Source organism: Artemia franciscana, chromosome 14 (assembly GCF_032884065.1).
Source record: "Artemia franciscana chromosome 14, ASM3288406v1, whole genome shotgun sequence".
Lineage (NCBI taxonomy): Eukaryota > Metazoa > Arthropoda > Branchiopoda > Anostraca > Artemiidae > Artemia > Artemia franciscana.
In genome coordinates this window covers 1,407,346-1,420,551 of record NC_088876.1, presented here as the reverse complement: position 1 = coordinate 1,420,551, position 13,206 = coordinate 1,407,346, and the positions used below count along the sequence as shown (strand labels likewise).

General features: G+C 35.6%; 1 protein-coding gene across 2 annotated transcripts in view; it reads right to left on the bottom strand.

The window, feature by feature from the left end:
• LOC136035162 (methyl-CpG-binding domain protein 6-like) overlaps positions 1–13,206 on the bottom strand; it is a 51,997-nt gene that overhangs the window by 25,174 nt on the left and 13,617 nt on the right. For both annotated transcript variants that reach the window (XM_065716725.1, XM_065716726.1), the window contains exons 2-3: positions 7,650–7,838; positions 1,514–1,702 (exon numbers count right to left, since the gene is read on the bottom strand). In XM_065716725.1, the coding sequence (XP_065572797.1) occupies positions 1,514–1,702; positions 7,650–7,740 (280 nt within the window). In that variant the 5' untranslated portion in view covers positions 7,741–7,838. The remainder of the gene's footprint in view (positions 1–1,513; positions 1,703–7,649; positions 7,839–13,206) is intronic.

Here is a 13,206-nt window from a genome sequence, read left to right as displayed (position 1 = left end):
AACTCTTTTATTTAAAAAAAAAAATATAAAATAGTACTGATATTTATATTTGGTCAAAATTGGATTAATTTCAAATTCTCAGAGAAGGAGGTCAACTATTGAAAAAGGTTTTTTAATAGTCGATATCAAAAATAAATAGCGAGTGGGGGTGATGGAACTTAAGATTAGCTTAGAACGAGGAAAATTAATTTGAATTAATTAAATATTAATAGCGCTTTCTTCAATTCCGTGGCTATCTGCTAGAAGAAGGCGCACAACACAATCGGGCCGCTTCGGAGACAAAATGGTACATATGCATTATCCAGACCACACTCTTGTTTTTTACTTTAATCAAACCGGTTTCTCCATATGCACTCAAAGATAACAAGCTTAGCCTGAGTGAAATAAACTACTGAGAAGGTATATTTTAATTAAATATTTAATATATAAAGGTGGTTTGGTATTTAATGCAATGCGTTCTGGGCTGCCTGCTTTCCATAGTTATCTTCTGTAGTTTCCATAATTTTATTACTAAAGCATTATATTTTCATCATATTTTGGTATATTTGATTACGATTAACCTAACTTCAATTTTTGAGTGTTTTCTTTGCGCTGGAGGGGGTAGTGGATTATAAAAAAGCGAGTTAAAAGTTAAAGGGATTAGAGCATAGGCTGCTCAGAATTACGAGTTCCACTAAGAGCACAGTTAGTAAAGGTGAAACCAACTATTACATAGGTTACCAAGAGGGAGTGGCGAGATGTCCTAACAATTCCCTTTGGTATATTTGCAGGGGATAACGGCTTTGGGATTTAGCAACCGATTCCCAAATTTTTAAAGGGTTTCAGTATAATTACTTACATTTTTACTATTATTAAGCTATTGTCTATTTTCTTCAAAATTAAAGAGACCTAACCCCAAGGATGTAACTTGGGAAGAATAAGGGTGGATAAGTCCCCCTGGAAAAGTCACAAAACTGAGTAAAATTTAAACAGTACCAATACCCGTTAATTCTCCCTCCCCCGCTCCTAAATAGCTATTTTTCAAAAGATAGGTAGCCACTAAAAATACAACTAAAAGTAATTAGTGATTTTTCGCGTTGGAAGAGGGGGGGGAATATTTAACAGTGAATATAAATGGCTAACAGTACAGGCTGCTCAGAATTGCGAGTTCCATTCAGATTTGAGAGTTCATTGAGTAGAGGTAGAGCAAGTATCAGACGGGATACCACTAAATGGAGGCAAAATGCCTAAAAACTCTTTTGGGCATAGTCCCAGGGGGAAGGAGCTTTGAAATCTTTCCACTGAATCCCATCTGTTTCTATGGTTTTCCCTCAACATCCTACATTTTAAATATTATTCACCTATTGCTTATATTTTCTTCAAATTGAAAGAGAGCCAAACCCCGCACAAGTAATCCAGGAAGAGTATGGGAGGGTAAGTCCCCCTGAAGAAATCCTAAAAGCGAGTAAAACCTACGTCCTGACCGTAGCCGTTAATCCCCCCTCCCAATTAGCCATATTTTCAAAATAGATACCTTGAGGATAATAAGCATTCTTCAAGTTAGGATTCCAAGATGGGTTGACTTCAGCTCTTGAATTATGTACTACGGCTCCACTTTGCGAAGACTGGTAAGTCCAATCTGGACCAACCTGATTCTGAGGCCCTTGCTGACTATTTGGCCACACACCATGTTGAATTTGCCACTGGTTCTGCTGTTGTGATGCTATAAATGGCAATAGTGTTATCAGCTCTCACAAGACAATAAAAACGAACAATTAACCAAACCCATGATCAACAATTTTTTTGGTCATACATTAACAAATACCAGGGGACAGAGCTTTAATTGGTGAAAATAGCTTTCTAATCTCCTTTGCAAAACGGATTTAACTTCATTTTGTTTTATTGGCTGGACAAACAAAATTATTAGGGTATTGGACGTCGGGCCATTTAAGACGTTATTCATATGAAAAAATCCCTATTAATTAAGGTATGAAGCGAATTTTCGAAATCGTAACGAGTATAGTTTGTTTTTCCACACCAGAAAATGAACAATTTTATTGTAACGAACATTCTAATTAAACAAACTATAATCCTCAAGCAAAGCTTGATCCAATGGTATGCAAACTATTCTTGTAATTTTTCTAACGTAATGCGTAGCATTGAATAAAAAGCAATTATGAATTTGAGACACACTTCATAGCTATGAAATCATAATATCTTTCTCTAAGAGCTCGGAATCAACTGATTTGTCGAAAAGGAAATTGCGTTTAGAAACTCTTATTGCTTATACTTAAGGCTTTCAACCTTCAGGGGTCTCTGATTTCAGTCAGCAGATGATTTATGAAAAATATATAGGGGGCAAATTTTATATTTAAGGAATATCTCATCATCAAATAACGCTGGAGGAATACCTTTCAAAGGCGATATTTGTGAGAAACGTCGTACTTCAGCTCCTGGGTTATATTTTCATCAAAGAAGTCATACTGAAGGGACAGCCATGCGTTTATGTCAGTGTTTAAGTACGCAAAAAGTTTATCAAAATGTTCAAGTAAAAATCATCAATGTATTCACACTAGAAAAAATTTCCTGTGTAATTTTGTGTTCTCACGAAAATTTTTGTCAGCAATATATAAGGAAAATCTTCTTCAAAATCTTAGCAAAGCCTAAGCAAATTTTCAGTGACTTAGAGTCCATTTTAAACTTAGGAGCAGCAGAATTTACGTCCTATAATAATTCAAACCTAGTGACCTGAAATTAATGTAAAAAAATAAATGCTATCCAAAAGGAACATTACTTAAAAATAGAAGTTTGGCTATTGCCCCCTTGCTCCTCCCCTAAGCGTAGGACTCCATAGCCTAATATGTCATTTGCGTTTTACTGAAAACTATGCGTATCTTGAATAGTATGCTTGGCTTTTCAAAGCGTCAACTTAAAAGCACGATAATAATCAAGGTGACTGGAAAGAACTATTGAAAATAAACTGGATGTTTATATGAGTGATATTAATTCCTGAAACATGAGTATTAGAACAATTTTATTGAAAATAATCATTTTTATGTAATAGTACAACAAAAGCGGAACTTGCGAGGATGTGCTAAAATAAAAAAAAAATAATAAAAAAAGAAAAGTAAAAAAAGAAAAAGAGTATGGAGCATGAGACCATTTACTGAAACCAACATAAAAATAAACAACAAAATATTATAATATAAAACCCCAAAACAACACAATGAAAAATACAGAAAAATAACCCAATGAAAATATAATTAATCGGTTTCGAAATCACACCTACGGAGCTACTCCACACGTAAATCAGATTTAAACTGGTTAAAATTACCATTATCCTTAATATCCTTAGTAAGTTTGTTCCAAAGCTTGGAAGCTCTATAAACAAGAGAAAAAGAAGACCTACTAGAAGCAACCAATGGAACCAATTTACTTTTTCAAAATTTTATTTCACGGTAATTTTATTTTTATTTTTCCGTATGGGAATGAGCATACCATCCCGAGAGGCATAGTTATTAGACCTTTCAACTATTTTAAACAAAATGCCTATTTCACAAACTTGATGAGTATTCAGGACATCTAGAAATGACAAGGAGGATTATTTACCCTGCAAGCACTTTTCATCGTGCCCTGAAACTTTTAACTTAATGGCCTCAACCGTTCCTGAAATATTGCTGATGCCCCCTTTGGACAATCAGCATCCACATAGTGTGTTCTAATTTGTTTAACATCCCCCTCAACATTCCCTGAAAGTTGTCACAATTAGATGTAGTCACAGTTGCCAGCAGTGGCAGTCACAGTCACAAGTTGTCACATTCAGAAGTAGTCACAGTCATCGCCACAATCAGTTGCATTGTGGGGGGCATCGTATACACGGAAGCAAAGTTCTAAGAAATTTTGAAAATTTCGGACAAATTTATGTTCCAAGAATTTCGATGAGTGTTGGGGAGGAGACATGTAAACAGTATAAGTGAGAAGGGGCTTGCTGCCCTCCAATCACTTTCAAGCATCCCCCTGAAAATGTCCTGAAAATTTCAGCTTTTAAACTAAGCCATCCCTGCCATATTACTGATAAGCCCTTTTGACAACCTCCATGTAAATATGATGATTTGGTTTGTTAAATATTTCCCTCAAGATTTCCAAAACCAGTCGCAAATAGTTTTTTTTACGCATGGTGTGCTTTGATTTGTTCAATATCGCCATCAAAAATACTAAAAGTAATCGCAAGTAAAAGTAGTCGCAAAAGCAGTCACAAGCAGTTGCAGTCACAGTTATGAGTAGCTGCAGTCACAGTAGTAGTGGCCATGATATTTTCAAATTAATAACCTTACCCATTCCTAAGATATTGCAGATACACCTTTTTGATAAATCTCGAAATATCACCTCAAAATCCTTACCCTTTTCAGAGGCATATGATCAAACAATCCTTCCTTTCCTAATAATAGATCCTGCACATAAAAAAAGGCCGAATTGCATGGCTTTTCAATTTTTTTTTCTTTTACCTTAATACCCTTGGCTGTTTCTTAGATATTACGCAGTGATCGCTTTTTAACATCCCCTCAACATACCCTGAAAGTTTCAACTTAATACCCTACGCCGTTCCTTAGGTACCGCTGATACGCCCTTTTGACCACCAGCATGCACTTAGCGTCTTTTAATCGTGTTCGGCATCCTTCTCGACAGTTGTTAGTGACATGTCATCCCCATAGGCATAGTTATTTGATCTTTAGACTATTTTGAACAAAATGGCTATTTTAAAACTTTGCTCAAATATTTTTGAAAGAACGGCTACTAAACGACATGTGCTAAAAGTTTCAAATTAATATCCTTAGCCAGTCATAAGATATTGCAGATCCGCTACTTTCATTAACTGGGTGCACATACTGCCTTTAGATTTAGTTTAATACATCCGTCAATGCTTTCCAACACAATGCTTTCCGCTCCTTAATTCTCATAGCTTTTTTGGACCCACCCAGAATCAAACATTTCCCCTTTTTCCTAATGACAGATCATGCATGCAAACCGTGGTCAAATTCCAAAATTTGCAATCATTGCCCCAGGGCTGTGGGGGGCATGGCATCCCCGAAGGCACAGCTATTAGACCTTTTGACTAGTTTGAAAAAAATAACCGTTCCAAAATTTTTATCTGTGTTGCAGAGAGGGTGTACGTAGAAAAGGCATGGGGGGAGGCTATTTGACCTCAAATCGCTCTTCAACCTCCCCTCAACATACCTTCAAAGTTTCAGTTTAGTATCCTCGGTCGTTCCTTATACATTGCTGATATTCCCTTTTGAAAAGCAACAAGCAAATATTGTGTTTTGCTTGTGTTCGGTATGTCTCTCAGCATTTCCTTAAAGTTTCACCTTAATACCCTAAGTCCTTTTAGAGACCCAAGGTCAAACATGTCATCTTTTCCGAATAAAAAACTTTATACGTAATCAATGGGCAAGTTGTATAACTTACAGTCCTTGCCTCGGGGGGCTGTGGGGGGTTTTGTCAACCCTGGAGGTATATCATTATATCCGATTAAAGACGCTTCTTGACTTCTAAGATCCTGGCGTTGGCCCTGCATTGTGTTGCCACAGTTGGGTTAAATCTCTTGGTCCTCCATTACCAGGCTGAAAACTTCGAAAAAAAAACAGAAAAAAAACAGACAGATTTTAAGGGTAGGAGGGCAGAACCATTTTTTTATAGTGGAAATTCTGACAAAAATGTGAAGTCCTATGAAGTTAAGGTTATAAAATTTGAAAAAGAAAGGTACAGAGAAAAAAAAAACAGAAACAGGTTAGGCAGGGCAAGAGAGGAGGAGGTAAGAGATGGAAGTGACCTAGAGAAAAGTTAGATAAATATAAAAAAAAAGAACTATTAATGGACATGCATAGAAGGCCAAAAAGTCAGACCTTTTGGGGCCAATGGAATATTTTTGGGAAAGGTCCTCCATTACCAGGCTGAGGGGCATCTCATCTCCTTTGGGTTATCGCAAAAGAGCAACTGGCAATTGAGTATTATTTTGAAACCAATGTTTTTAATATGAAGAAAAAGCGGTTTTTATACCAGATTTCACAATAGTTGGATTTCTTTTTGGAATTGTGGTGGTAAAAAAAATCAACTAAAAGCAAGGTAAGCGAGTAAATAAGTAAAAGACGTTACTAGACCCTTAAGGTCCAATACTCCCTTTCGTGGCCCTTCAGCCAGGAAGTGCAATGGGGGGTTGGGGGCCACCATCCTGTGCTTTCGCCCACCCTTCCTGTTTACCTTCCCCAGATTTCTCCAGGTACTCATTTAGAGCTGGGATGACTCTAGCTGAGATAACAGTCACGCCACTGACCCATGTCCCAAACTAAATAACTGGTCACGCTGGGAGTGAACCCATGCCCAATGGACAAAAAATTCTGAAACCAGCGGGCCAGCTACTTAGCCAGGACGGCTCTAAAACAAAAGCAAGGTGCAATATTAAAACTTAAATAAACAGAAATTACTCCAGGTATAAGGGCGGTTATCCACTCCTCAACTCTTTCTCATCTGCTCTCACTCTTTATGCTAAAGTTTGACTTTTGTTACAATTCTTTAAGAAAGACTGCTCATACACAAGAGCTACAGAATTCGAATTTTGGGGAAAAAAAATTGAAGAACTTTAAGACTTTAGCGTAAAGAACAAGATAAGGAAGGGGCAGCCCCCTAATATATGAAATAAATTGTGTTCATTTTGCTTCAATGTTGCTCATTACTTTCATTTGAATATTTTTTTTTATCTGTTCAAGGTTGACAATTTCTATAGTTAAGCAAACTAACATCACAAAAGCTTTTTGGGTTTGGGACAATGGTGGGTCCAAAACAAGTTAAGGTTATAAAATTTGAAAAAGAAAGGTCCAGAGAAAAAAACAGAAAGAGGTTAGGCAGGCAAGAGAGGAGGAAGTAAAAGATGGAAGTGACCTAGAGAAATGTTAGATGAATATAAAAAAAAAACTTTTAATTGACAAGCATAGAAGGCTAAAAGGTCATACCTTTTGGGGTCAATGGAATATTTTTGGGAAAGGGTCTTCCCCTAGAAATGAACATCTTTCCAAGGAAAAGTACAACAAACGTCTGTCTCTAGTATAAAAAATTACTAGTCAGACAATTACAGTTTTTTCCAATTCTGAAAACGTTTGTAATGTTAGTTGTATTTACTTGTTGTTGTTTTTTTTGTGTGTGTTTGTGTTTCGTTGTCGTTTTCTTAAGATGAGTTAATTTTAAAAAAATTGTTTTTTTTTCCTTAAATTTTTTTTCTCTTGAAAGAGGCTTCCGGACGTGGAGTCAAAATATTCGGATTTTTTTTAACTATTTAAAGTTTTGTTATTGTTTTTATCTTTTTTCCACTGCCTTGTTTAGATTAAACCCGTTTTCACTCTTTTAATTTTTGTATATGGAAAAGGAGTGTAGTCTCAAAAATCCTTTATGTATAACCCATTTTGACAGCTGAGTTAACTCTCTCTATCAAAAAGAGAGAAACCTGATAAACCCTGCTCTCTGCTCCAAGGACAGAGCATTGGGAGGTTGTAACAGACTGCTCTCAAATGTGACCTGAGTCGGTTTAAGGAAACAACTGAAGCAAAATGAAAAAGAAGATAAAATTGAACTAGAATAATGCCAGTGTCTTGTGTTCTATTTATGGAAATGGAGATTACCTTGTTGTTGATGATGATTTCCTGGGCAATGGTACTGGGCATTTTGCCAATCCCTCCTATCATATCCCGATGGATGCCATGTTGGCTCCATCAGATACTTTTCTTCTTGCTCTTCTTACATTCTTCAAACTTCATTGTTTGATCTTTCCATTTTAATCCACACATGCCCAAAATTACAATAGACTACTCCTGGAAAAAATATTATAGATTTTTTATAGTGGGCACATTATAAGTTGGGCAATTTGAACAAAAATGGAATAAATTTATCTTGATGTACCATTACTTTGTAAGAAGTACCTTGGTTAATATCTCTCCCCATTAAAAGTTGAATTTGTAGTATATTTGAGAAGAAAAAAATTAAGATACCATAAAAAAGGCAAATGTGTGAAATCATAAAAAAAATAAATGATATTGGAAGTGTATGAAAAAACCTGTTGGAAGCTAAAGGGATTTAATTGGATTCTAGGTATATAGTTTAGGATTATATATTTAAGGATTCAGGATTTAAGGATTCATCAATAAGTTATTTTCCCTAGTTTTCCTTGGAGTTCATGTCTTCAGATTTAATTTGCTGTTTTATTGAGTTCGTAAAATCATGTACTACTCCCCTGCCTACTTGTGACTTCTCGTTTTTTTTAGGTTGGCGACTTGATCATGGATTTTTTTTTTTTTTGTATTTATGTGTATCTTGAAGATGTGAACGCAATATGTTAAAAATGTTTTTTTTTATATTTTTGTTTCATTTTTGTTTCTCCTCTGTTTTTTTCTGGTCATAGAGCCTATAAGAGAGACTAAGTTGAAGTGTTTGTTGTAGCCTACATCTATTGATGAATAAATAAACTCTGAACTTTCATCAAAACTCACCATGAAGTACAGTACAGGACTACGTGTGCAAACACTGACAATGTTCTACAATGTTCTACACTGACAATGTTCTACTATTAGCACAGCAATCATTACAAGGCAGAAATCTTAATAGCAGCCGCAATGAGCCAATCTACAACTGCCCCCCTTAAATTTTATTTTCTGTCTCACACCTGAACTTAAAATGATGCATCCTACGAAAATCCTAGAAGCTATGCAGGAAATCGACTTTTGAGCAGATGCACCACAAGACCACCAAGAAGGAATGTTCTATCTGCTAAAATCAGAAACCAGATTGAACTAGGAGTGCCAAGCCAGCAAATCCATCACGAAAATTTTCTATGAAAAACTTAAATTGTCCTGGGTGGAGTCAATTCAATCGAACCAGTCAGCTGTTAGATATCCCTTCTTACAGTCCTGTACACAGTGTAAATAATGACCCAGACGTATTTCGTCAGTCACGTATCAAAAGGCTGTATCTCCATAATTGTAAGTTTTCAGAAAAGCAAACCAAAACCCTCACAACTTTTTTTTATTTCCCCTCTCATAACTGTAAAACAAAAACAGATTGATATGTATTGATTTTATATATCAATCCGTTTTTGTGTTATGGTTATCAGAGGAGAAATAAACAAGTTGTGAGGTTTTTTATTTGCTCTTCTGAAAGCTTACAATTATGGAGATGTGAACTTTTGATACAGGACTGACGATTTACGCCACTGATTAGTGTCAAAAACGTCATTTCCTCTATTTTGTGCCACAGAGAGCATGAGCAACATAAGCAGTACCACTGATTCACTCAGCCAGGCCACAGATTCTACTTCAGCAGCAATAGTAAAACACGTACTAATTACTGATTACCTCTTATATGTATGCTCTATTTGTGTGTTCTACTAACCAACGAACTATATAAACCTGAAAGTCTGATATACAGCAAAGGTTAGGAGTGATTTCATTAACTGAAATATACACCAAGAATACTAAGAGTGGACTAGAAATATTTCAATGCCTAGATAACGAAATATCTCTAACATATCTTCTAATAAAGAATACAAGAGTGAACTTTTAAGCATATATATATATATATATATATATATATATATATATATATATATATATATATATATATATATATATATATATATATATATATATATATATACAAAGCTACAATTGATTTTGATTTTTATTTCAAGGCCCTTTTTATAGACACAAAGCTACAGAACTTAAAAGATGATTGTCTTATTACAGGAGACTTCAATTTCCCTGAACTTTTGTTGAAGAAGATATTGACCAACAGCACTATTACCAGTGGTTCTACCAATATATATGACCCTGTATGGACTCTCTTATTATATCCCTTTATTGTCACTCTTATTAAAAGGAAAAGTTACCGCCTATTAATCAAGATAGTCACCTACAGACACAGAGGCAGACACACAAAAAGATATTCACTGACTACTAGGCCATTAGAGCTAAACTAAGCCGTCACTGCAATCAGTAGAGCTTATTGCAAATAATTTTTGTAGGTATTTCAATGGAGAAGGTCTCTGATTTAATGAAAGTGTTGTCAAGTGGTCACTTTCAAACAATCAAACGTTTGTCATATAGTCAATAGCCGGTAAATCAGAAAAAAACATGATATTCAGATCTTTAAAATGGAACTGAAGACTTTTTTTTCTCTGAGGGTAAACATCTTTTAGAAAAAACAATCATCTTGAATTGCTTTTCAAAACAGAATATGCAAAAATTTGATTATAGAATAGAATATATTTATTCACTACAATAGCCAGAGCAAGCATTAGCATGTCATGACAAAAATAATTTATACCTTCAAAAACACTCACAGGAAAATTTAACAAACATTATATTAATCAAACACATAAACATTAAATATTAGTCGCGTCAATATTATTAAAATGACGGGTAAAATATGGAACAAATGATTTGCGATATCTCTCAGTAATATAGGCTGAGCAAGTCAGTAACTGTGGACAATTCTTTTTTATTTGTTGGAGTCTAGTAACGGGTCCTTCAGTTGGGGGACTCTCAAGGTTGGGTAGTAGACGACAATGAGTTGGGGAATTCAAACAATTTAGTCCAAATCTATATGTTAAGCCATGTCTACGACTATCAAGTGAGTCCAAATTGAGTTGTTTCAGTGCATCCTCATAAGTTGAGTAGTTTTGTCCAAGTGATTGCCAGGTGTATTAGTCAGGTTTAGTTTCAATCCCTAACTACAAAGATTAATTGCAATAGCTTCTACTAAACATAAAGCTAATGAACTAGAAATTGATATCCATTATCATATCAATGAGTGGCAGAAAAAAATTCTAGATAACAGTCATAGAGACTTAAAAAATGTACACAAAATATAAGTCTGTCTCATGTACCAAAGATCCAAACAAAAGTGACAGCTATCATTAGACAGCTGAGAAACATTTAAGAAACACCACTGGAAAAAAGGAGACAAACCAGGTCACTATGAGAGATGTGTTAGAACTCAAGACAAATTAAGGAACCTGACTGAACAACTTCATTATAATTTCAATTTGAGACTTGTTGACGAAAGTAAGTTGAATCCCAATAAATTTTGAAACTAAATGTCTATCAAAGACCCCAGCTGGAGACCCACAATATCCAATGGAAACAAAGTCATAGCCGTCCTAAGTTTAGCCAATCTCCTTAATGAGCAATTCATTTGAGTCTTCACCTCTGAACAAGATAGTCTTCCTTCTCTAGTCCAATATCATAATATTTTAACACCAAAGACTATTACTACTGTCATACTGTCTACAGTTGAAAAACAACTTAGAAGTATCAACACTGCTGACCTAGACGACATTTTCCGCGAGGGGGGGGGCGAGGGGGGGAGGTAAACGCCTAGAACGCCATACTCTAACAATTTCGTGGGAAGTCGCCTCTCAATCGAAATCATCCCACATCAGACCTGTCTTCTAGAAGGAGAAAAATAAAAATAACTACAGAGACATCAGCTGTTTGTAAGTGTTTGAAGGGATGGTCAATAATAACTTCTCCAAATCCTTTTACAAAATGATCATCTAGGACAGGCAACATGGGTCCCAGCCATGAGATCTTGTTGAAACTAATCTCTTAAACACCTATAAAAGTAATAATTTATTTCCGATACAATAATGTAAATAGTTGAGTATAAAAGAAAAAAAGAATTTATGAAAACAGCACAAATATAAGATTGTGGAAAGGTGGCAACTGAAGCTGGTCACTCAACTATTATACAAAGCCACCCCTGTTAATTGATTCTCTTGGTTCTGACATTAGCTTTTGGAACAGGCTGCATTCCCAGCTTATACAAGTAGGAATCAACAAAGAATTAGTAGACTGGCTATCAGACTTTCCAGCTGGTATAACAAATATAGTCTAACTTCCCACAACAGATGGCAAACACAATTATCCCAAACCATCCAAGTTTGTGAGTGATGTTCCCCAGGGGACTGCCTATGGACCAACACTGTTTTGTATCTGTATAAATGATATAATATTTGTAATTGGCAACTATCTAACCCTCTTTGCTACTTGTTTAAAGCTATTCGATGTTTCTAACAAAACACAGGCTTAGCTCTCCTCTTTTAACAAATTGAAGTCCATCACTGTTTACCTTAGCCACAGTAGCCCACAGCATGATGGACAACCAGGCATCGTCTGTCCTGCCAATTTCAGCTTGCACTAGCAGCAAAGATCTGGGAATTATTGTAGATAACATATAGAAGTTCTCAGAAAAATATTCTATGCCAACAGGGTCCAAAACTAATAAAAAAAAACTCAGACAAGAGCATGCTGATTACCAGCTGATCATGTGGAATTTTCTTGGAACTATACAAGGCAACTATGAGACCAGCACTAGACTTTTGAGCCTATCTGTTCTACGGAAGCTATGCACATCTGACTGTTCAGTCTGAAATCATACAGCATGAGGTTGCATGCCCTAAGCTACCATGTCTGGTACTTCAACACAAGTACAGTGACATATAGCTAACATTCAAAAACGTGTAAAATAGCAAAAATAAGCTCTTCACACAACTTGGCAATAAAAGATTAACATGGAGTTACTCAAAGAAACTCTCAATGCCCTCTGTCAATGACAAAATTCATTTTTAGCCAAAGGGCAGCAAATGATTAAAACACACTGAGTGAGGCAACTGTGACCTCTGTACTAGCTGAAGTTTTCAAAAGAAGGTTTCTCAGAGAACTGAAAACCAAACCTTTGCAATACAAACAGGAGCATTAAATTTCTGTGTCTTATATTTAGCAGTAGTTATAACAATATAAATTCAGAGTTTAGCCAAGAAGCTGGAGCTGATTATCACACCTAACCAGCTTGGAGACTACAGCCAACATTGCTGGTCTGTATTAATGTCAGCATTAAGCTACTGAAGATTGGTCCTTGGATCATACCTGCCTCTAGTTGCTGTCACCAAGTGAGCTAACATTACATTTCTCCAACACAACCATAGTCAGAAGGCATATCACTGAATTGCAAACTCAGGAACAAACAATTTTTGCATTAAACAACTGGCTTCCAATCAGCAATGGAACTGAATATATTTACTTTGTCCAAAAGTTCAAATTAAGGTAATCTATTGATTTAATACTGAAATCGATACAGCATGATTATCATCATTGATCATCATATTCGAATTGAAATGGAATAGTT